Below are 23054 nucleotides of genomic sequence, written 5' to 3'. Positions count from 1 at the left end.
TTTTTGTCCCTTTTACTTTGACGTCAAGCAAAATAGCAATCTTGTGGTAGATTTTCGCTGATTTCAATACCAGGCTTAACTAACCAGTAGAGTGAAATGATACACAGAGGCAGCAGTTTTCTTGTTACTCGTATAGAAATGCATCAGATAATCGTGGAGTTGGTATTGCGACCAAAGGCATTCGCTTCTTCAACACAATTCCAAACTTCTCTTCCAGGTTTAAATGTTCTCCTTCAGGCACCTTCCAATCAAAGGAATGAACCAGCGAAGCAAGTGAAAACATGAACATCCTCTCAGCCATTGCAGTACCTGCACAAATTCTCCGCCCCGAGCCAAATGGGAAATAATTGAAGTCATTTCCACTGTAATCCCATTTACCATCCAGGAATCTTTCAGGGCGAAACTCCGAAGGGTTCTCCCAAATGGAAGGATCCCTGTGAACCGCCCAAACGTTGATAAAAACACGAGAACCTTTTGGAACTGTATATCCTCCAACAATGCAGGTCTCACTTGGGCAATGAGGGATCAGGAGTGGTAGAACTGGATGCAACCTCAAAACTTCTTTCATCACTGCATACAAGTATGGCAGTTTCTGAATGTCAGACTCTTCTACTATCTTATCTTTGCCCACAACCGTCTCCAGTTCTTGCTGAACATTTTTCAAAATTTCTGGTTTCCTCAGCATCTCAGCCAATGCGAATTCAGCCGTGTTAGAAGTTGTGTCAGTTCCACCCACAACCATATCCTGTCAAAATCATGAAACATCACACGCAAAATTATGGGGTATGGCTTCATGCTTTATGCTATTAGACATTTTGGCGTGGTATGTTGTCACCATTATTGAATATTGACATAAATAATACTATGGCATATTGTTCCAGTTTAGTCTTGTCTTTCATGTATGTGTGATTTTTTCGAGATGTGTCACCATAATCCTATGGCATACTATGGACAAGGGGCACGGACCTGCAACCGTCCCGGACGGTTTTGCCCATTTTCAACTGCGTGTAACTTTCTTTGTACATCGCGTAATTTTTTTTACACATCGCGTAACTTTAGAGCAAATTTTTGTGGATCTCACACATGGCGTGGAAATCGAATTACAACTTGTGATCTCAACCGCACAATTTTTTGAGACTAGATCATGGCCATTAACCGTTCAGGGACGGTCCCTGCCCCATTTCCGGCATACTATGTATGTGTGATACGGATCAAGCTATGATCTTCTTCCAAAATAAAGTGTCGAGAAATGAATTATTGCTACCAGTTTTACTTCTGTAGCAATGAGAAAATCATAGTGGTACCCAACTAGAAAATAAGGGATAATTTCATAAACCTCCCTAAGGTTTCTGACAGTTTCGAAAATCATAGTGGTACCCAACTAGAAAATAAGGGATAATTTCATAAACCTCCCCTAAGGTTTCTGACAGTTTCCACTGTCCTACTGTCCTCTCCTGAAATTCTAAAAATATCACTAACCTCCCTTGAAACCAATTTTATTGTAAAAATTTAGCCCAATTCATAAAAGGCAACCATACAAAATAATTTCAGGTGTGAAAAGATTTATTTATATCAAAAGTGCCCCTCAACTATTATTTTAGTTAGGTTAAGTATTTGATCTAACTTCTTAATCTACTTATAATGCCATTACTACACATGGTCAATAAAAATTTTTCATCATCCACAACAAAAAATAAAAACTTCAAAATTTAACAAAACAATTTTTTCCACACCTTAAGATTCTTGCTATCACCACAATTATAAGAAAAACTAGCTCAACTAAAATTTCTTTATATTTGATTCCTTTTATTTATCAAGTACACAAATTAGAAAAAGGGTGCCTAGTATTGGATCCCTTTTTAGATGTCAAATTATATTTTCTTTTTTACATTTCAAATTATGGTTAATTTAGTTTGTACACAGTTTAATTATTTCTCATGTCTAAATCCTTTAATTTATCAATTGCATTACGTCTGATTTCTTTTATTTGTCAAGTATATAAAAATTAAAAAAGATCCACCTAATATTGGCTCTATTTTTAGATGACAAATTAATTAACTTTTTTACTATCCAAATTTTGGTTAATGTAGTTAGCAATCATTTAACTCTTTTCCTTCACATATATGTGTAATTATTCTAAATTATAAGGGAAATAGAGTCATTTAGCCATTTGTAATGTTGGGTCTTAAATGACTGATGGGGAGGTAAGTGAAATTTTTAAAACTTTAGAGGAGGGGAGTGAAATTGTTAGAAACCTCAAGGGAGGTTATTGAAATTATCCCAGAAAATAAAGCGTCAACAAATGAATTATTGTTGCCGGTTTCAATCACCACTCAAATTTGGCGGCCTTTTTGGAGGATTAAGTCGGCCGTCTTGGTTGGCCTAAGAAAATGACACTTGCCCAAAACTAGGTAACTGCGCTGTTCATACATCTGCAGAATTCAGTTTTTTTTTTTTTCTTTTTCCCTAAGAAAGTCTAAGCAATTAACTGAGGCTAAAACAACAGATTAATATCAAAATTGAAGGATGAGCGTGAGAAATACGTAGCAATATCCCTTTTTGTGTTAGCAAATTGCTAGCAATTTCATCGGAACTAAGTTGGTGTTGTTGCTATTAACACACTAAATTAGCTAGGATATAATGGCATATTCTCATCCAGGCCAAAGAATGGGAAAAGATAAACATACCATGAGCAGGGCCTTCACATGACTCATGGTAAGAGGTGTCTTGGCATCTCCTTCATCTTTCAGTTGCATAAGAAACTGTAGAAAATCCTTGCTCTCTTTACCATCATCACCAACTGCATTCACCCTTTGATCTATCATCCTCTCAAAGATTTTATCAAATCTTCCTGCTAAAATTCTGGTCTTCTTCTGGACGCCTTGTAGGTCATATCTTGCCAAAGCAGGGTAAAAATCTGATATATTCATCGCACCTAAGCAGCCAGTCATCTCATTGACAACTTGCCTGAATTCTGCTCCAAGGCTAGCCCTCTCGTCTCCCTTGACTGTACCACCCCATAACATGTTAGTTATCACATTAAGAACAGTCAAAAACATCTGCTCACCAACATTAACCGGCTTCCCCGCCTGTCTATACAAGAATTTAATCGTCTGTCGAAGCTCCCTGCGCCTGAGGTCATAAACAGAATCCAAAGTGGCGTTACTCAGCATTTCCCTCACACAAACCTTCCTCAGCATCCGCCATTCGGGGCCGTATGGAGTCCACGCTATGTCTGAGCCACCATAGGCAGCTTCCCTGGCAGCTGCAGGAACGTCACGATTGGCAAACGTTGTATCTTGATCCTTGAGCACCTCCCGCACCAAGGCTGGGGAACTGATCACAATTCCAACCTTTTTACCGAGCCAGAGTGTCAAGATTGGGCCATAAGTCTTAGACAGGTCTGTGAAGTATGTATGAAGCTCAGGATCAAGAGACAGGAGGTTCCCCACGAGGGGCAAAGTTTTAGGACCTGGTGGCAATGGTGGTTGTCCCTTATTTGGTTTCCAGATAAACATCAAGATAAACCATAATAAGGCAAGCCCGCCAAGGGCGTAAGAGAGAAGCACAAGATTCTGATCATTAACAGAGATGCTGCCATCAGAGGCGTTGAGAAAAATCTGAAACATCATGGTTTGGAGGTTGAGGACTCTCTTTCTTCAGGCGATGAGACAAGGGAGGGAGGCGTTTGCTGCTCAAATATGAAAAGCAGTTTCTGCCTTGCTCGTTGCTCTCACATATATTTGTCAACGGGTCGGGCACGGCGGTAATTGAACATTCCGAACCTGGACAGTTTCAGTGTAGATGTTTTGGATTCGACCCATGTATCCGACGGGTCTTATACTTAATCTTCTGGATCCAGATTCAACGGTTCGGATAGAATATGGGTCAAATTTTATGATAAGTATATATATTATAATTATTAATTTATTGTATAATAAGTATATATATTATTATAACAATAATGAGTATTATTGTATTAATAATTATATATATTTTATAACTATTAATTTATTTAAACAGATTCACATTTTGAGCTCTTGCTATTATTTGTTTGTACATGTGAAGATTGTGGTAGCAAGTGACCACTAAGAACTCAGTAAGTAACCTGTGATACGAAGATATACCCTAACTCATAGTAATGGTCGAAGCATCCGAACTTTTTTTCATACCGCCAAAAAAAAAGGGAGTAAAGGCAATACACAAGTTGTTGATCAAAGCCAGGGTATTGCCGAAGGGATCTTTCTTGTGTGTGTGTTTGTTTTTGGTGAGGGACTCGTCATAGTCCAAACAAAAGAATTTGACGAGTTTGAGGACAAAGCATTGGCGCATAGTCAGATTTTTTTTTTTTCATAATTCTAAAAATCAAGTTTCTAAAATAGCATTATAATATGAAAAAGTTTACATCAATAGCAATAAGTCTCTTTCGAAATTTTATATTCTGGGCATGTGAATAATCACGCTCCAAATTATTGTTAGTTGTAATCCTGTACGTGGAAACGGATAATCAGACTAAAATACTACTCATTCACAAAATATAGCCCAAATAGATGAATCCATTTTTTTTTTTTTTTGACAAAAAAAATATCTTTATGTTTATACACCAAAAACAAAAAGCATTTTCCCACATACACATAAAAACACAAGGCTGCAACTCCCACAATTGGCCACGTGGCGGGGTTCTGGGCTGGAAGGAACTGTGCACAATGTTTTTGTCCCAATAATGAACATATCTTTATGTTTATATATATTTGCAGAGTTAAGCAGCACAAAATTCACGTAATCTTGAGTTGTCCGCATATAGCTAGATGGTTCAACGGATCATTATTATTGATTTAGATTCCACTCATCCACTCTGTTCTTTCAATAACAAATCATTGAATATTGGAATCGGCCGGTCTTTTTGCCAATAGGATATATAATTTGCTCCTGGGTGGGATAAGTGATTGAAAAAACTTTTCCTGCTGATCCCGTATTGGAGATTCCATGACATGATCCCATGGAAAATTTTGTTGCTTAGCTCACAATAAAACTAGAAACTACATGTATTCATGTATATATTTCACAACTAATGGAACGTAGAAATAGAAATAAACGATAGTTTTGTAAAATGACTTTTTTTTGTTCCTCACTTTTAAAAGTGTAATTTTACGTTCCTTACAAATTCACATTAATCAAATTTGATCCCTACTTAGGTTTCCTACTAGTTTTTAGTTGGAATCTATCGTGTGCCTTGCACGTATTTTTTAAGAACAAATTTGTCAAATCAAATTTTACATAATTTTGATTTATAATTCCACACATTTCACAAAATGAATTTTTTCATCATACACATTTTTCAAAATAAATTTTTTCATCCTTCATTGATCATGTGTGTGAATAATTTTTTTTTTAAATCCATGTATATATTTATTTGATTTCAACTGAGCAATACGAATAACATGTGTGTGGCATGGGACGTTTTGAACGATTTTCCTTGTTTCAAATATAAATGTAAACTTTGTGACTTTAAAAACACAGAATTAGAAATTGTTGAGACCATGAATAAGCAGAAACCAGACAAGCCAAACAGATTCATAAATCGTACAATTGACAAAAAATAGTTTTCTAGTGTTTGTATACAGTAAAAGAATAAGAACATGTTGCTGGCATTAGCAGCGAATGAAACACCAAGAAACCAGAGTAATGCTATACCTTTATTTATTTTTTCTTTTTAATACTTTACCTGCCTAGGATATCAGATTGCATCATTATGCTATGGCTAGAATCTGACCATAATTACTGAAAGATCAGGCACAATTTAGATTCCCATGCCTGCTTAAAATATTGAAAGCGGTTTTTGAGGCACACCACTTTGTCAACTGTTTTTTAGCAAGTAGGGCTGTACTACAGTTCCATTTTTCGACAGCTACAGGAAGTTTCACCTAGTTTGGATCATTTTAAAGGCCTGCATGCTTCATTTCCACATCCAACAATCACCGTGTGAAGAAAATACTTTTTCAGTACAATACAAAGCTAGTGAAGCCAATATGAGATTAGTTAACTAAAACTTCCTTCAGAAAGAGCCAAACCTTTTCTTTTGTCAATGCTTTTACTCAATGGAACTTGACATCAACGACATCAGGTTGGCTTTGGCCTTTGCACTTATCTAAGCGTGGTTTAGTACCAAGGACCTACTTTCCTCCAAAACTTTTAGAGGTAAGACCAATATTTAGCAGTCTAAGAAAGTAAATTTTCAAGAACAACTTCTTAAATATCAATCTGTCCTTTTGAGAAACTGTCTGTCATAAAACCTTGAAGAGATACATAAAGTTGTGACTTTCTTCAACATGCTCTAAAGTTATCTTACACTATCATATCGTCACAGCTCTTACCTAAAATATCATCACAGAAAACTAGAACATTCAATTTTAATCAGAAGATCAGTATAAAAATAAGCTACCAATACATTACCTGATACATCTCCACTTCTAGGGATAAACATTAGCTAGAAAACTCAATGGCAGACTCATCTTGAACCTACTCATCATCATTTGCAATATTAGCTACAAACATATTTTATCACTAGTATGAATAACAGGAAATATACAAAATTTTTCAATTTAAATTTTCATAATTGGCAAAAGAATTACCTCTACTCTCAGGGTGAAGATAATCCAACCATGCATCGTCAAAAAGAGGGGAGCAAGCTTCAGATTCTGTAGGCCACTCAGAACTGACATCTACCTCATCAAAATTGATTGGCCTATTCTTGCCGTCTCTGCTTCTAGAAATTGCCTGCAACCAGAGATTGCAGTGTACAAAAACTAAATCACTGGATTTGTCAAGCTCTGCTCTAAAACGTCTGTTATTATGCATGTTCTCAAAAGTACTCCAGTTCCATCTACACCAGTGGGAGCTACACGGTTGACTTAAAATTCGGATAGCAGCTCTCTGCAGTGTAGGAATTTCATAACCATATCCAGCCCACCAATCACCTAGAGATTCAAAAATGGATCAATTTGTGATGATTTCATCAAGGAACAAATAGGCTCAAAAGACATCTCAAGATAGAAAAATTACAAAGGAGATATGTAAGGGGCTTTCCAGCCAATAGCATAGGGGAACTTTAAAGGACATCTCTTTTGTCTCAGCATAATGTAGACAAGTTCAACTTAGTTTTGCTTTACTCTTTTTTCTAATTTTCCTTTCCTTTCCCCTTTAACCACCAAGTTTTCCATCTTAGAATAATATCTTATTTGACTTCTTTTTTCTCAGGTCTTTCCATGGTAGATCAACTTTTTGTGGACTTGACACCTCATGATTGTGGTGCATGCAAATTCTGTTCTCCTATTGTATTCAGGTTTTCTTCCTATCATCAAAGGATATAATAGCACATGAGATAAGTCTGCTTGCAGAGTAGCTTCTGGAATACATCATTAGATAAATTCAGTGCACTTAGAAAATGATACCTGGAGCATTCAATGTCCGGCCCTTTAAAGCAAATTCAGTCCCCAAAGCACCTTGAGCATTTACATATATAGGGTGTTCTTTAGTGATTTCAATCTTGTCCCTTTCCTCTGTAGCCATCTTTATCATGGCTTCTTGAAAACCATTCCTCACCCTTGAGTCAATCCTAAAGGTAGGGCTGTAGAATACAGAAGGATTAAGGAATGCAGCTGCTGCATGAAGTGGGGAATGAAGTTGCATGTACCATCTTCTGTCGATTATTTCCCACATTGGCACGTATTTTTCCTCCAAACTTCTATAGTATGTCTTAATGCTAATTTTAGCCCTCTCCATTGCTGCATATATGTAGCCCATGGCAGGCATGTCCCCATCTACAATTCTCAAGATCTTAACTAGTGGTTCAGATACTGCAACAGCTTCATGGGCAGCCTTCCAGAATCTCTCTAGGTGCAACAGTGAAATGACGGCTTGAGCTTCAGACTGCCTACTGTCCAAGGATGATAACCACTCTGTATGAGAGAACATGTGCTTCAAATTATCCTCTTGAATCACAAGGGACCTCAAAGAGAGGAAATGAGCTACAACTCCTGAAAATTTTGGCCTAATTAGTTCCGCTCCAGAAGTAAACTTTTTTATCATAGCAAGAATCGAGTCATTACTGTATATGTATTTTGTGATGGTATTTGCTTCTTCCAAGACTCTGTTCACCCAATCTTGCTTACTAAAATCTTCCAACATCTTGTTTATACAATGTGAAGCACATGGAGACCAGAACAATGAAGGATATTTTTCCATGAGAAGCCTGCCTGCATAGATATAACTAACAGTGCTTTCTGTTATCACTTGAACAACATTCTCGACACCAACTTCCAGAACTACAGATTCAAGAAGATCAAACAAATAATGAGCATCATCTGCATGGCCAGATATATCAATGGACCTAAGAAATAATGTTCCTCTGGGACATGTAACAGAAAAAGCTACAAGCGTTTTGCTCCTACCATCGGACCAGCAATCGCACAAGAGTGTACAACCCATTTCTTTCCACTCATTTTTTAGTTTGTTGTAAGTCACGTTTATATCAGCCTTTACTTTATCCAAGAGGCTACACCTTAACTTATCATAACTTGGTGCTTTGTAGCCCACCCCACATTCCGCTATAGCATCCACCATTTCCTGGTAATATGTTGATTTGGCAGCACTAAAGGGAATGGAATTCTGAAAGAAAAAGGCAGCAATTTTTATATCAGCATAGTCATGCTTTTGGTTTTGAGCATTATCAATTGTTGGTTGTGCACTTGGAGAAGAGCGTGGGAATAACAAAGAAGGGCTAGTGCTATCATTGTGTCCACTTGATCCATGGTTGGGATGGACACCACCACTAGCTGAAGAGCTATGCTGCTGACCATTGGCAACTTGATCCACCTTCTGTTTCTTAGTAGTCTTCTGTTTCTTGGGTGTGCTGAGTATAGTTTGTATATGGTCCCGAACATGGTTTGGTACTTCACTGCATGGAACTATATCCTTGTTCTTTATCTGTGCCAAATGAAACTTCATCCGGTAAACTCCTCCGCTGAACTCCCTCTGACAGTAATTACACCTAACCTTTTGCCTAGTTGCATCAACTAGAACACAATGTTCCCAACAGGCATCTCTCCCACGAACCATTATGTTTAATTTAAGTAGTAAATTATGCAAGATTCTGTTGTTTTGCCCTGTCAACAAACCATCTTGATTCAGACGTCATTTGTAAGTCTAGCTACTCAATTTCGGATACAACTTGCCAATGCAACAAAACACTATTTGCTAGTAATAAGCATCACATTCCCGGGTATGCATCCTCAAAGCTGGAGCATCATCCCAATTGAGATTCAATAAAATGCATCCTGACAAAAAAAAAAAAAGCCAAAAACGCTATATATAACAGAGGGACTAGGTTGACTAATAATCACATTGTCCTACTCACAAAAGGACTCATGGCATACAAACAATTTACCTTAACATGCAGGCAGGGTATAGGCAAGAAAAGAAGTATAGTCCAGCAGGATCACTTTTGCCCATAAATTTACCAATTGAACTCTAAGAAACCAGGCCAAATGCAGTAAATAAATAGGAAAAATAACACAATAATCAATTTAAGCAGGAATGCCATTAAAGAGAACAGTTGTGCTCTTTTTAATGTCCAAATAATTTATTGCAAGAAAGGATATTTGTCAAAGAACTTCGTATAGCTTAATTTGCATTTCAACAACGTTTTCAGGAGCTCAGTCTTAGATAAGTCTTTGAAGGGGAAAACAAACAAAAGTAAGATACAGAGAGAGGAACTAAGCACCTACTTGAAAAGGGTTGAGAAGAAAGTGCCGGGTGAACGTTGACGGTGGTCGGAGAGGAATTGACGTATGGTTAGCCGAGGAAATGAAAGACAACGGCGATGAGTATGTTATCCTCGCCAAGCCGATTAAATGAGGGGCGTCGCGAGGAGTTCTATTCCCGTGCAGATCGGCTATTTTCCTTATCACGTGCTGCATGCGTGCGCGGTGAATTTTATTCTTTTTTCTTGCTCTACAAAGATTTGCAGATGCTGGTGGAGGGTTTCTTTTTTTTTTTTTTTCTTTTTTCTTGCCATACACCTCTATTATTTTTAATTTTTTTTCTTTTAGCATGATCCTTTCTCAATTTTCTAATTTATTTTAGTTTTAAATAAAAAGATATATTTTTCCTACTTTTTTTTTTTTTACTGACACAGTGGGTATCCAGAATTCAACGGAGTAATAATCCGGCCCCGACTAATCCCAGTGCGCTTGTGCTCCCGCACCCAAGAGACACAAGACATTAACAGGAGTCGAACCGCGACCACTCGATGCCAGGACCTAAAGAGGCTTTCCCAGCACCAGCCGAGCCAACCCGAGGCGCAGACATATTTTTCCTACTTGCTTAGGATTACTTGTCATTGCCTTTTTCGCTTGCCTTTTAAGTTTATCTTTGCCTTTGGAGTGCTAGGAGAAGAATTCATAGATTCCCTTTTTCCTCCGAGCATGAAGCAAAAGAATACATCGTGATTTTACTCCGTACTAGTGCAAAGCTGTAAATTGTGACCATTGCAAGATTCAATCAAGTCGTGGTGCTTCATTCCCTGCTATTGTATACCCCATCTACTCCAACCTCTTCAAAGGCAAAGGCAAACGCATACAAAGGAGGATTGATAAACATTGGAAAAAGAAAACGTAATACAACAGCACATGCCACTGCCATGCACGAACTCAAAATAGAAATAAGCAGTCGAATGAGCTCTCAATCAAACAAATGTTGGTTCAGAGGGAGGAAATGCAGCTAGCCATTATGGCAAGCATTAGTTAGTACAACAAGATATTAGCTACAATCGTCTTCTCAATGTCAGTTGAGGCAGATCGCGAACTGAGTAGGGAGAAAAGTGCATCAAAGGCCTAAGGAGCAAAATGATATATCGAGAGAGCCCAGAGCAGCACGATGGCAGGCATTCCATCCCAAACATGGGGCAAGAGTAAGAGGTATGCTTTATTTGCACCACAAAATCTCAGATTCGAGAAAACTGCAATTAGTTTGTAATCAAGTGTATTAACTCTTCTTTCACATGGACTATTTATCCTCTGAGCTGACTAACCGCCTAATTTTACGCACACAATCAGCATAATCATTGACCAAAAATTGACATCTTAGAGAGTCCCGAGTGTTCTCCTCGTAACACTTCAGGCAGGCCTCATACTTCTCTAAACAGGGCACGGGCTTCTGCTGTGGAAGCTTGAACTCTTTAGCATGGAGATCCTTAGCTCTTTCAGTGACTTCCTGCAGCATGTCGGCCTCCTGCTTTTGCAGCTTCTCCACAACATTTTCACTCTCTTTCAGGACAGACTGAATTGCTTCTAACTCTGCATTAGCAGGTTGCACAGGAGGAGGTGGCAAGTATAGAGGAGGCTGAAGCGGCCATCCAGCTGCAGGTGGCACTTTAAGGATCTTAGAATCATCAGAGACCTGCTTTTGCTTAGAAAGGGATTGCTGAGGAGTTTTAGCATCCTGTGGCAGCTTTGGCTTTGCTTTCCTAGTTTTCCTTTTCAGCTTTCCACTATCATCAGCTAGCTGGTCAACTAAATTGGTACTAATCTGAATTGTAAAGGATGATTCCCCCATGATGCCAGAAGTTCAACGATTACCTGAAACATAGATTTAAGATCAAGCTAAGGTGTCAAATAAGCATCAACCACAAATTGACTCTTTAAAACCAAACAATATTCATCTTTAAAAAATTTCAGCAGGAATGCAGCCAAAAGGCTAATTAGCTATGACTGCAAAAAAAGGCCAAATACACCTAAGGATAATTGACTGATGACAGAGAATTTTATAAGCACACATGAGTCCCCATCATATATCAAACTCCCCCCTCCCCACAGCAAGAGGAAGAGGTGAAAGGCTTTTTCTTCATCAAGTCCAAAAGAAAACTTCTCAACTACAGTCAAGTCCAAAGAAAGAAAGTAATTAAAAATGAAACAAAAACAGAAACAGAAAATTTTAAAAGTTCCTAGCAGGCAGGTGTTTCAAGAAGGAATTACAAAAAAGAGGGAACATAAGCAAGGCCAGCAGATTAATCCAAACTAAATGCAATATAAAAGCAATAAATATTTGAAACACCAGAAAAAACTGCATATATGCATTAATCCTGCTAGAATGTAGTAGAAAATAGAATCTGACAAGGCAAAATAGCATCCTACATGCACAAGACAATAGTCATTTCAGTGATATACAAACATTGGTGGACACAATGCCTTCTGTCATGATATACAAACTACAAAACTCGAAAAATTACCAGTACAAGTGCCGCAAAACTACATAACTTCACAAAAATATAGCTTGCAACAACTTATACAACATACTTGTGCTTAATGGTCCAGGATATTCTGAACTTATTCACATTCACAGAGTCAACATGTACAACATCATATACACCAAAATAGTAAAACACTATTTATATTTTCAATAGGATTCTTTTTTTTTTTTTTGAGTAATCAAGAATATTTGAGGAAATGGCCCATGAACAATCAGCAAGTCCAGTAGACATAACTATAGAAGGAGACCTACCAAGCAGCTGAAAAAGAAAAAAATCAAAGCCAAACATGGGCAATATTAGCCATCAAAGAATACAGTTGTCAGAGGTATATGCATATTTTTGCAATTCGCAAAAACAACAGTTCCCTATCAAAAGCATTGCAAAAAAGTAATAACAAACATGTTTTGGCAGTCCTGTTGCCAGGAATTTTAACATTTATACATGATATATATCAGCAATATATTAGCAAATTTGAGGCCCAATTATTTCCATTTGCAGCAGCTTCAAAAACTATTCATATGTTATCAAATAATGGCAGTTTTTCTTTGCAGCATGCAAACACTTATTGCAATTTCTTCCTTCTAAGGTTTTGTAGATTGTCCATTTTGACGACAAAGCTCTTCCCCCTCCCAATCTCAGACTCAGCTCTGTAAGATAATTACAGAATTGCTTTAATATATTAAACCACATCTGCCACCATCTAAAGCCATTCCTAAGCAGTTTTTCCTAATTCTTCCGCTATTTCAAAAGAAACATGATCCACTCTCCAGTAGTTAAGTTTACACTGTTACGTAGTGGAGAAAATCTGGCATATTGAATTTCGTGTAAATGTCACTTTAATTACATAAGCTACTTTGAAGAAGCCTCAAAGGAAAGAAAGAGGACGATTAGGGTTATTACTACACTTTTAAATGTGTAGTATTATTACTACACTTTTAAGAGATTGGGGTTACAAATGAAAGTGATCACTATGATTAAATGTATCTCCCTAAGAAAATTGTTTAACAGCAAAAGAATTTCTCACCTAACAAATGCTATAAGCAATGCACTACCAGTCCACTTCTTTTAATAGTCTTTAACATTCTTATAAGACAGCACCACCCCCCAAAGGGAAACATTGGGGCATGTGAGGATTAACAATGAGTTGAAAACAATATACAGGAGTTTAAATCTCTTCACAATTTCACATAAACAGAGATGAGCACGAGATCAACAGAGAAGATTGTTCACATTCACAAGCTGGTCACAGTAGATTGATAACAATACCAGTCATTTACTAAGGACCTCATAAGCCCAAATGAAATTGACAAACGACATATATAACAATGCATCTAACTTTTATCTGTAACATCATTAGTTCCTTATCACATTCTCATTCAAAGAGCAAACTGAAGCTTTACTCAACAATTAATTCTAAAAGAAATAAATATTCGAGCCTAATCCCTTGCGATAAACTACTGCAAGTAACCAAACACACCACACTGACAGCTACTAAAAGTGATGATAGACACTCCAAACTCCAAAAGCCCGATAGCAAGAGTTCCCATAACGTCCCAGAAACATCTAAAGTATAGGCAAACTGATACATTCAGAACTTCAGTTATCCTTCTCTTTCATTCAGGAATTACGTTAATCCCAGGTCAAGTTCACTTAATTAATAGCAGTAGACAACATGTACAATAATTTGATTAAAACAAAAAAAAAGGTGCAACCTCAACCTTCCACCAAGGCAGCCTATTAAAAGGAAAAAAAATCAAATGATAAAAAAAAAAGTGAATGCAATTTCATTTTCGCCTTCCACCCATCCTGTTCCGATTGGAATCACAAATTAATCGATAAAACAAAATGAACAATGCGAGGAGCAATTTAACAACCTCATAGACGGAAAATGGTTGTAAATTCTATGACAATCGCAGGATTCAACTTCTTTTCCTATACCGATTGAAACGTAATACAAGTGCAGCAAAACACGAATTCGATCATATACAGATAAATGGCGTACAAACAGCTAATTGCACGATCAATTAGAATTCTACCTCGGATTCCAACGCCCAAGTCCTTCGATTAGTACGACTCTAGAAACTTGATTTCGCTTCCCTGCCGAAGATCACGCCGACGTAGAGGGCGGTTGGATCGAGAGCTGAGCCTGTCGAGCGTGAAGTTTAGGGCTCAGGGGCAGAAATGGTAGAAAGAAACCATCGGTCTCACGGGTCGGTTCAGTAATCGCTGACGGTAAAAAGAAAATGGTTAAAATGGATTATTACTATTGTCGTGGGCAAATTTTAGATTGTTCTTAATAAGGAGTATTTCTTTTGTGAAGCCGCCTAGTTCCGGACATTCTGGTCTGACAGTTTCGAAACTTTAAGTTAGAATTATACTTTCTCCGTCCCACTTTGATAGTCCTGATTTTTTTCACATAATTTAAGAAAAAATAATTAATTTTGTTAGAATAATCAATTTAGGTAACTATTTTTCTAAAATAACCTCACATTAATTAGAGTACAACTTTACGGGAACTTAAATTGATGGTAAAAAAAGAATCAACTCTTATTAAATAGGGTAAGTTTATAGTAACAACAACTTACATTGAATAAGGGTATTTTAGAAAAATTAAAATGCAACTACATTCTTCAATTGGAAAGTGGACTACAATTTGGGACAAACGAAAAAGGAAAACAGGACTATCAAAATGGAAAGGAAGGATTAGTCTATAAAATTAGAAAATGTAACATCATGGAATTATTTCTAATTTTCTATGAGCAAATGCTTGAACTTTGATTTTGCATAGAATGAACATTAATTAGTTGGTTTCAATTTTACTTCTCTTAGTAAGCTAATTATATGATTTTATTTCATACATGTTGTTAAATTTTTCATGTACAAAGAACTGGATCGATATACTTAGAAAACTTAAATGGCTAAATGTTGCTACTAGTTACGTTGTGGATGGTAATGGCACTTCACTTGTTTAAGTTGCCACCCTTGTTTTTTATAAGAGCATGCACAAGTGTAATCGAGCTAACACTCGAATGATCAAGTTTGCTTATTTATTTGAACAAAAGTAAAATTGCATTATTCAAGCTTAAATAAGTTTTTACTAGAGCCAAACTCAAGTAACATGAAATTTTTACATATAAATCAAATTTACGATTATGTAATCGTGCATAACTTAATTAATTGATGAACCACATTCGAACAAGCTCTTACTGATTCAAGTTTAACTTGATAGTAATTGATTTTGTGGCTTGATTCCTCTTTTAGTCCTAAAATGAGGTTTAGTTCACTTGCATTATTCATACCCCAACTCTTCATATTTGATCAATATTTTTTGCTGGCATTGATGTGTTGGAAATAATCTTACTTATATTTGCGAAAATATCATTAAGAAAAAAGTGCAGTGCATTACTACCGTTAACATTTGTCATAATTAGAAAGGCCTTCTCCGTAACTGATCTTCCTTCAAGCATTTTGATGTTCTTGCGCAAACCTCTTCTACCCGAGAAAGGTACTTGGTGTTCCAAAATACTTTTACTGATACTTTAGGCATACAAGGATTGAAACAAGTAAAGGAATGAGAGAGAGTTTGAGAATCGAATCGAGAGTTTCGATATCACTTGAATAATGTCTTTTACCAGCAGATATTGGCATTGGGAACAGGTTTGATTTCAACCAAAATTATATGAGTTCAACCAAATATATGTTGGTATAATGGAAGCAGGGCTTGTGGTGTAAACAATGGTTTGAGTAGGGACAGTTCTATTAGCAGAGAAACAGTTCAAAATTGTAGGAGTAAATGAGAGAAGGGGCATAAACGTTAAACAGTGAGTGCTATTATCCTGAACAAACTCCACTAGCCAGGATTCCAGAAAAAAAGAAATTAACGTGTCTTCATGTTGCTCTCTCTGCTCTACTTTCCCCTTTCTGGGACGCTTTTCTTTGTTCTGTGTAAAAGTATCCAAATTTTCCACTAAGCCATGACTGGCCATATAATATAGCCTCCTCCATCTTCCGTGCTTCTCAACTATGATTGATCATATGGTCGGTGGAAGTTGGTAGAGAGCCCTTCCAAAATGAAGAGGTGGCAAAAAAATTGGTTTGGATATAAAATGGGATAAATTATATTGTACATTATCAAGTGAATGAGTAAAATACTCTGTAACATTGTCAGTATTGTCATCGTCTAACTTTTAAAACACTGTTTACTATATTCCAAGTGCCCAAAAGTACCAGCTACCATAGGCATGATTCAACATTCCACTCTACTGAGGTATCAAGTTCTTGAGGGCCTGAAAAGAGAGCCACCTGCAGCAATGAGATATGGAGAATCCGTGATGTAGGGTCTGCTCATCATGTTCGCTTTTTTGCATAAACTAATTAATCCTCTTCCTATTGGCGGGGGGCCATCTTTTTCCACAACTTTACATGATGAATGAGCACCTTTGTGATAGATGAAATGGCCTTCCTTAGTTATATCAATGTTTGAGGGTCTTGATTAGAGCTTTTAACGAGTCAAATTGAGCCAAGTGCTTACGACTTGTTTGGATTGTATTTTTTTAGAATTTTTTTTATAAAAAAATGACTGTAGCGATTTGATATATGTGAGGTAAAAAGGTGATTGAAAAATGTGTTCAGAAAAAACGTAGCAATTTTTCTTTAGAAAATTGCAGTCCAAACAAGGCCTTAGTGTTCAAGCTCTAGTCCTATGTCATATGATTAGTGTTAGAATTCAGCTCAAATATTAACAAATTATAAGTATTGCTCAAATTTAATTCATTTATTTGTGTGAATATTCGAGTTGGAGCTCGAGCTCTGCTTGTTAGTTTCAACGAGCCGAATTCGAACTCGATTTCGAATTTGAGCTCGAACTTGAATTTGATTTTGGAGATGATTTAATTATATTTTAGTAAATAATATATTATGTAGAATAATTTTAATTGTATTTCTTGATTTTAATAAAACAAATAATAACTAATTTATGTATGATTAAGTTTTAGTAAAATATATTATATATATTCATAATATTAAATGTATTTATATTTATTTTTATAATTATACATGTGTGCACGAACTATTAGAATAGTTTGCGAATAGGCTTGTGTCTAGCTCAATTATTAAACAAGATTAATACTGTGTTCGAACTCGATCCGTTTATTAAACAATCGAACTTTTTTTTTGAATTCAAATGAGGCGAACATGAACATGTTTGCAAACAATTCGGTTCAGTAAAAATTCTAGTTTAATATCAGTTGTACTAACTAACTTGATAGTCGTTTTCCTTAATCGAAAGTTTTTTTTTTTTAAATCATATGGCAGTTTTCATTTCATCTTCGTCAATTTTGGCCAACTGATTTTCACTTCAAAAGACGACTTCCCTTAAAGTATCTCAACAAGTGTTTTTTTCTCTACCAAATTTTATTTTCAAAACGTTGGTTAATTTTTTGAACAGCCTTCCGGATGAGGAGTTCGAAGAGATATATGGATAAATGAGAACATGATTGCAAGTTTATGGTACGAAACAGTTGTATAGTGAAAGCAAGAGAATTTGACGCTCCCAAATGTTTTCTTGTGTTACATGAGAAAGCGTCGACATGAACGCTTAAGCAATATATTCAATTGGCTGTTTTGGTGTTTAAATTATTGAAAAAAGATGAGTATAATTTAATGTGTCAACCTCATTTAAAATGGTTGGAAATGAAAAGACATACAATCTGATCAATCAATGCAAATTAAAATGGAAGACATATTGTACTGCTAGTAAAGGCAAAGTAAATTCCCAAGTTGTCTAGAGAGTAGAAAAGATAAATTGCATCCGATCAATACAACTCATGACGCAAATCTTTTATCTCCTTTTCTTTTTCTTTTTTTTTTTGGAGCATAATCTTGTGAAGATTGTGATTATTTCTTGACATCAAAGCTAAAAATCTTTAGATGTTTTATGCTAGCTTCCGGTGAATCACTGATTTTGCAGCACATTAAGATTGATTCCTTCTGTTTTCCGAGCATGTCTAAGATGTTGCAACAGCCGCCAAGGCGTTCTCAATTTTCAAAAACTGAAGATGATCAAGACAAGTATCTTCTGTCGTCATAGAAATGTTAGTCACATTCAGATATAAAAAGTTTTTGACCCCTAATTCTTGAAATGAAATTGTAAGTGGGTGAAGAAATGTCTGATTCTTTGGAGAACAATGCACTTAAACTTCTTTGTTTCCACAGAAACTTTAAGGACAAAAGCCCGATGGAGAAAATTGGTTTTTATAATTTCCAAAAGATTATATGTTGACATAAATTATTTAGTATGAGTGCGAGTAGTGTGCTCACTGAAATTTCAACAGCATCATTCACAAGGAAGAGCTCCAAAAACATCATCATTCATCGGACTCCGTTAGAACAGGTATATATATGCATGAATTTAGTATATCATATCATATCATATTGGCTGGCATCTCTGTTTTATTTAGTATATATCTTGGCATGAATTTAGTGCCAAAAGGAACATCCAGCTCCTGATCAATCCCTCTTACAATCCCATCGATCATGAGAAGATGACAAGTTAAACTAAGTGGATGCACTATTTTATTGAGCCAACCATGCCAAAATAAATAGTACTAAATCAGAATCAAGAAATAAGATAACCGTGGTGGCATTCTCATGCCTCATGGTGAAGCTATGTGATGTGCAGGACAAAAGAAAGTGCTTATAGCAGGCTACAGCTTTATAGAAGTAACCTAAGCTGGAGACTTTATCTTGGACGGTTAGGCTGTACCACCATGGCCACTTTTTAATTCCATACGTTGGTGCACAGTATCAGTTCCTTAACAGTAGTGAGTGTGTGTATATATGGAGACGGGCAGGGACGGTCATACCGTCCCTGAACAGTGCACGGCCAGGATTTGGTCCAAAAAAATTATATGGTCTAAATCACTTCTTGTATCTCATTTTTAACAATATGTGTGGGGCCCACAAAAATTTGTTCTAAAGTTACACTTTGTGCAAATAAAGTTACGCCGTGTGAAAACAAAGTTACGTCGTGTGCAAAATGTACAAAATCGCTAGGATGAAACCGTTCCTGCCCGTGGTCCGTGTATATATATTAATAAGTACAAGAAGGAAAGGAGAAGATAACATGAAGACAAGCAGCTATATTATATTAATTAAGCAGATAAAATGCAAGTTCATGATGACTCTTTCCCCTATAATGAGTGAAAAATATATTTGTAAGACAACCTGCTGTAGCACTAATTCTTTAATTTAATTTTCTCTTTTTGTTACTAATGGAATATTGCTTCACATTAACTTTTCTCTTTTTATTTGTTTTCTTTTTTTTTTTTTTTAAAAAAAAAAAGGAAGAGCACTGGGGGCTAAATTTGTAGTAGTAGTAGTAGTTGAGAGTGGCAAGGTGCTATAAGTAGCGTAATTGACACTTGGGAATTTAATTGCGCAAGGGTGACGCGACAGAGCATTATTCATGCTCAGCAGCCAGCAGCCAGCAGCCAGCAGCGTGCTTCACGATTTATGCAGTGCTTGAAACTTTGAGTTTCTTTAGTATGTTGCGTTATATCAATATCATCGCATTATTCAGGAGTTTAGTTTTCACTCAATCATGACCATCTTTGATTTTAGACTTTAAGTTATCCATAACTATTTTATTGTCAGTCACTTGGATTATACTCATAAAGGATTTAACATACATTAAATTGACATAAAAATAGACTCTCAATGCTTATTATTATTTTTTTTTTTTTTTAAAAAAACAATAAATTCACTCTATGGCGGTACACACACATGCTTGTAAGAAAAGTTCTATATTTGATTGAAAGTAACTCAATGCTTCTTTTTTTTTTTTTTTGGGGTTTTCCATTTGCATTTTATGGGGATTGAAAGTAACACTTCAAAGCCACGTACTTGTGAAAAAAAAGCTTGGCAAAATAATGACATATGAACTTTTATCTTTATTAATAATGTCCAACATAATTACATGGCATGATATATATACAAACAAAGGGTATCATATTCACATCAGCCCTTTGATCCTAGATTGTGTCCCCATATTTTTACACAGGAATACAACAGCGATTTTCTTCCTTTTCTTTTCTTTTTTTTTTTTTCCAATTACATCACATTTTTGGATCTCAGTCTTGGCATTGCTGATTACTCTTAATTTGGTATGGTTGGTGAGAAACCTCTTAAGAAACAAGGTTTCACTTGACAACCCTCTAAGGATATGCTAAGGATTACATACAAAATTACTTCTACACTAAGGATCTAATTAGGTTGAGGCAGACATGATACTTGTTGTGTAACATGTTCACTAAGCAAACTAAAAGGTTTTTCTTTTCTTGTGTTTTTCATGATTACTCTCCTTCTCTTTCCCCCAGCTGCTTGGTAAATTTACAGCTCACTCCTTGTTCCCCATCTCTATGGTGTTCAACACATTTGAGATTTCCATGTCACTGAAACAATCGAACCCAAAGTCATGAACGCCAAAATCCTGGCAATCCAATAGCCACGAACAGTTGTCATCCAACAATGGCATCCCTGCAGGATTATCAAAATTTTGTGCAGCAGCTGGAAATTCCCATGGAGCATCAACTACGGGTGCTTCATCCTCCAATAGGTAACTTATCAATGGATCGTAATCAGAAACATTCTCAAGAATGTTATCAAGTAAACGGGATTCATCGGAGGATGAGTTTTCGGTCGGAGAGCAAGAGTTCTGATCTTCCGAGCTGGCACTAGCGCTGATAGTGCTGCCACTGTTTATCTCTGGCAATTCAAGCTTTTGATGCTTCTCTGATTCCGCATCAGGCGATGTTTCGGCCACCTTAGTTTCCTTTTGAAGTGGTTCATGAGTGACAGGATCAATTCCCATCTTGAGGAGCTTTTTCTTGATGTGAGTATTCCAGTGATTTTTAATCTCATTGTCAGTTCTTCCGGGCAGTCGTGCAGCAATCTTGGACCACCTAAATGAATAAACAAAAAAAAAAATCAATCATGTGACGTAAGAAGTTGCTAACATAATTAATAGTTTCGAATCCTACTAATGGAAGAAAATTCTGCATAGTTAAAATAATTTTAACACTTGATTTTGAAGCCGGCCAACAGTGGCCTGCATGTATTAAAATTTGATCCTAGCTACATCATATGACGAACTAGTTGATACATATGCATGTAGAATAATACTAAAAGTGTAACAATAAAGACTTTTATTATTTGCTAGTTGTTGGCTAGCTAAAAGAGTAACTCAGAATACTCCACTAGCTTACAAGAGGCAGGCAAAACCAGACGTTGATGCCTCTAGCAAAAGATGTTTTTCTTTAGATTGGCTGTAATAAGACCCAAAAATCTGCTGTAATAAGACATCCATCATTACTACATAGACTTTATTGTTTATACAATAAATGAAACTTTTGAACCGGGCCATAATTGACGTATTTTCATTGGTTTCCATGGAAAGTAAACTATCTAAAATATTTTCAATTGAATCAATAATATTTTACTCATGGTACTAGCTAGCTTGTTATTTAGATCACTAGTCACTAATGTTAAGAAAAAAAAAACATGTGAAGAAGACATGCAAATTAAAGATGATGCAATTTGTAAAAGAATTTTTAAAGGAAAAAAAAATCTCAAAATAGTTGCATGAAACCATTTTTGTTTGTCAAGATAACGAGTGAAAATTTGTTTTAAACCACAGAAAAACAAAAATTTTGCTGCGAGCAAACCGTGAATCTTGACTTCATGCATGCTAATCATAATGCACCTAAAGAATTCAAGACGCTAATAATAATAATATTGTAAACATGCTGCAGGAACCTGTTGCCCAGACGAGCATGAAGATCGATCACCAATTGCTCCTCAGCTTCAGTAAGAAGGCCTCTCTTCAAGTCAGGCCGAAGATAGTTAGTCCACCGGAGCCTACAGCTCTTGCCGCAGCGGCGAAGCCCGGCGAGCTTGGGCACGGCCCGCCAACAACATTGGCCATTAGTAAGGATAAAGCTAATAAGCTTCTTGTCTTCCTCGGCCGTCCATGGCCCCTTCTTCACCCCAAGTTTGTCACAGCAAGGTTGTCTCCCCATGACCGCTACCTATAAGCTAGTTACTAGCCAAGCCAAGATGAATACTATCTATTACTATTCTGATCACCAATCACAATGGAATATATATATATGAAGAAGCTAGTCTCCCAATATGCATATGCTATATGATATGAGATCATATGATGAAGCGAAAATTTGCTAAGACTCAAATGTCCCCTACCCACCTATATATACTGGTACCAACTTTTGTGTAAAGGTGTTGCCTTACCTTCCCCTATTCCCATCCTAGCAAATTTTCATAAAATATATTCATATATATATATATATATATATATTGCCAAATAGTAGTGTATGTTATATTATGTTTAAATATATTACACTATAGTAATATGGACAAATTAATGGGTGAAAGAGGGAGGGATTCCATGGCCCACCATTGGTTTATTGAAAAGTACAGATGAACTAAAATCTTGTTCTGGTGAAATCAGACTAGAAACACTAGACAAAGGTGGTGGTGATGATAGTGAAACTGATAAAAGGGGTGACCCTAACACAAAGCTACATCTAAGCAATTCCCCAAAATATTTCTTCCCATTTTCCTACACAAACCACTCCCTCATTGCACTCTTACTCAACCATTCCATCACCTATTTCGTCATCACCACGTCTACGTGTCCGTTTCTTGGCGGCCGGGATCCTCTGTGTTACAG

The 23054-nt window shown here is 36.4% G+C and overlaps 4 protein-coding genes across 7 annotated transcripts; all 4 read right to left on the bottom strand.

Moving 5' to 3' along the window:
- Nucleotides 1-21: 21 nt before the first annotated feature.
- LOC113779832 (flavonoid 3'-monooxygenase-like) lies at nt 22-3787 on the bottom strand. The gene is made up of 2 exons (XM_027325569.1): nt 2688-3787; nt 22-745 (listed from the first exon to the last, which is right to left on the bottom strand). The coding sequence occupies exons 1-2, from the start codon at nt 3630-3632 to the stop codon at nt 125-127; spliced, it is 1566 nt and encodes a 521-aa protein (XP_027181370.1). The 5' UTR covers nt 3633-3787; the 3' UTR covers nt 22-124.
- Nucleotides 3788-6377: 2590 nt separating this feature from the next.
- Nucleotides 6378-9889, bottom strand: LOC113781130. 4 transcript variants are annotated; one of them, XM_027326988.1, is made up of 4 exons: nt 9786-9889; nt 7452-9164; nt 6633-6977; nt 6378-6545 (listed from the first exon to the last, which is right to left on the bottom strand). In XM_027326988.1, exons 2-4 carry the CDS (start codon nt 9115-9117, stop codon nt 6520-6522), a joined length of 2037 nt encoding a protein of 678 aa, XP_027182789.1. In that variant the 5' UTR covers nt 9118-9164; nt 9786-9889; the 3' UTR covers nt 6378-6519. The 4 variants fall into 4 exon arrangements, with proteins under 4 accessions (XP_027182789.1, XP_027182790.1, XP_027182787.1 ...); XM_027326989.1 differs by having other exon boundaries at nt 6378-6519; XM_027326986.1 differs by having other exon boundaries at nt 6378-6977.
- A 745-nt stretch (nt 9890-10634) lies between these two features.
- On the bottom strand, nt 10635-14534 carry LOC113779793 (MICOS complex subunit MIC19). The gene is made up of 2 exons (XM_027325513.1): nt 14344-14534; nt 10635-11636 (listed from the first exon to the last, which is right to left on the bottom strand). The coding sequence occupies exon 2, from the start codon at nt 11611-11613 to the stop codon at nt 11065-11067; it is 549 nt and encodes a 182-aa protein (XP_027181314.1). The 5' UTR covers nt 11614-11636; nt 14344-14534; the 3' UTR covers nt 10635-11064.
- A 5741-nt stretch (nt 14535-20275) lies between these two features.
- LOC113781279 (protein ODORANT1) lies at nt 20276-22439 on the bottom strand. The gene is made up of 2 exons (XM_027327187.1): nt 22121-22439; nt 20276-21267 (listed from the first exon to the last, which is right to left on the bottom strand). The coding sequence occupies exons 1-2, from the start codon at nt 22381-22383 to the stop codon at nt 20703-20705; spliced, it is 828 nt and encodes a 275-aa protein (XP_027182988.1). The 5' UTR covers nt 22384-22439; the 3' UTR covers nt 20276-20702.
- Nucleotides 22440-23054: the final 615 nt, after the last annotated feature.

This window comes from Coffea eugenioides, chromosome 8, assembly GCF_003713205.1.
Source record: "Coffea eugenioides isolate CCC68of chromosome 8, Ceug_1.0, whole genome shotgun sequence".
Lineage (NCBI taxonomy): Eukaryota > Viridiplantae > Streptophyta > Magnoliopsida > Gentianales > Rubiaceae > Coffea > Coffea eugenioides.
This window is presented reverse-complemented; position numbering and strand designations above follow the sequence as displayed.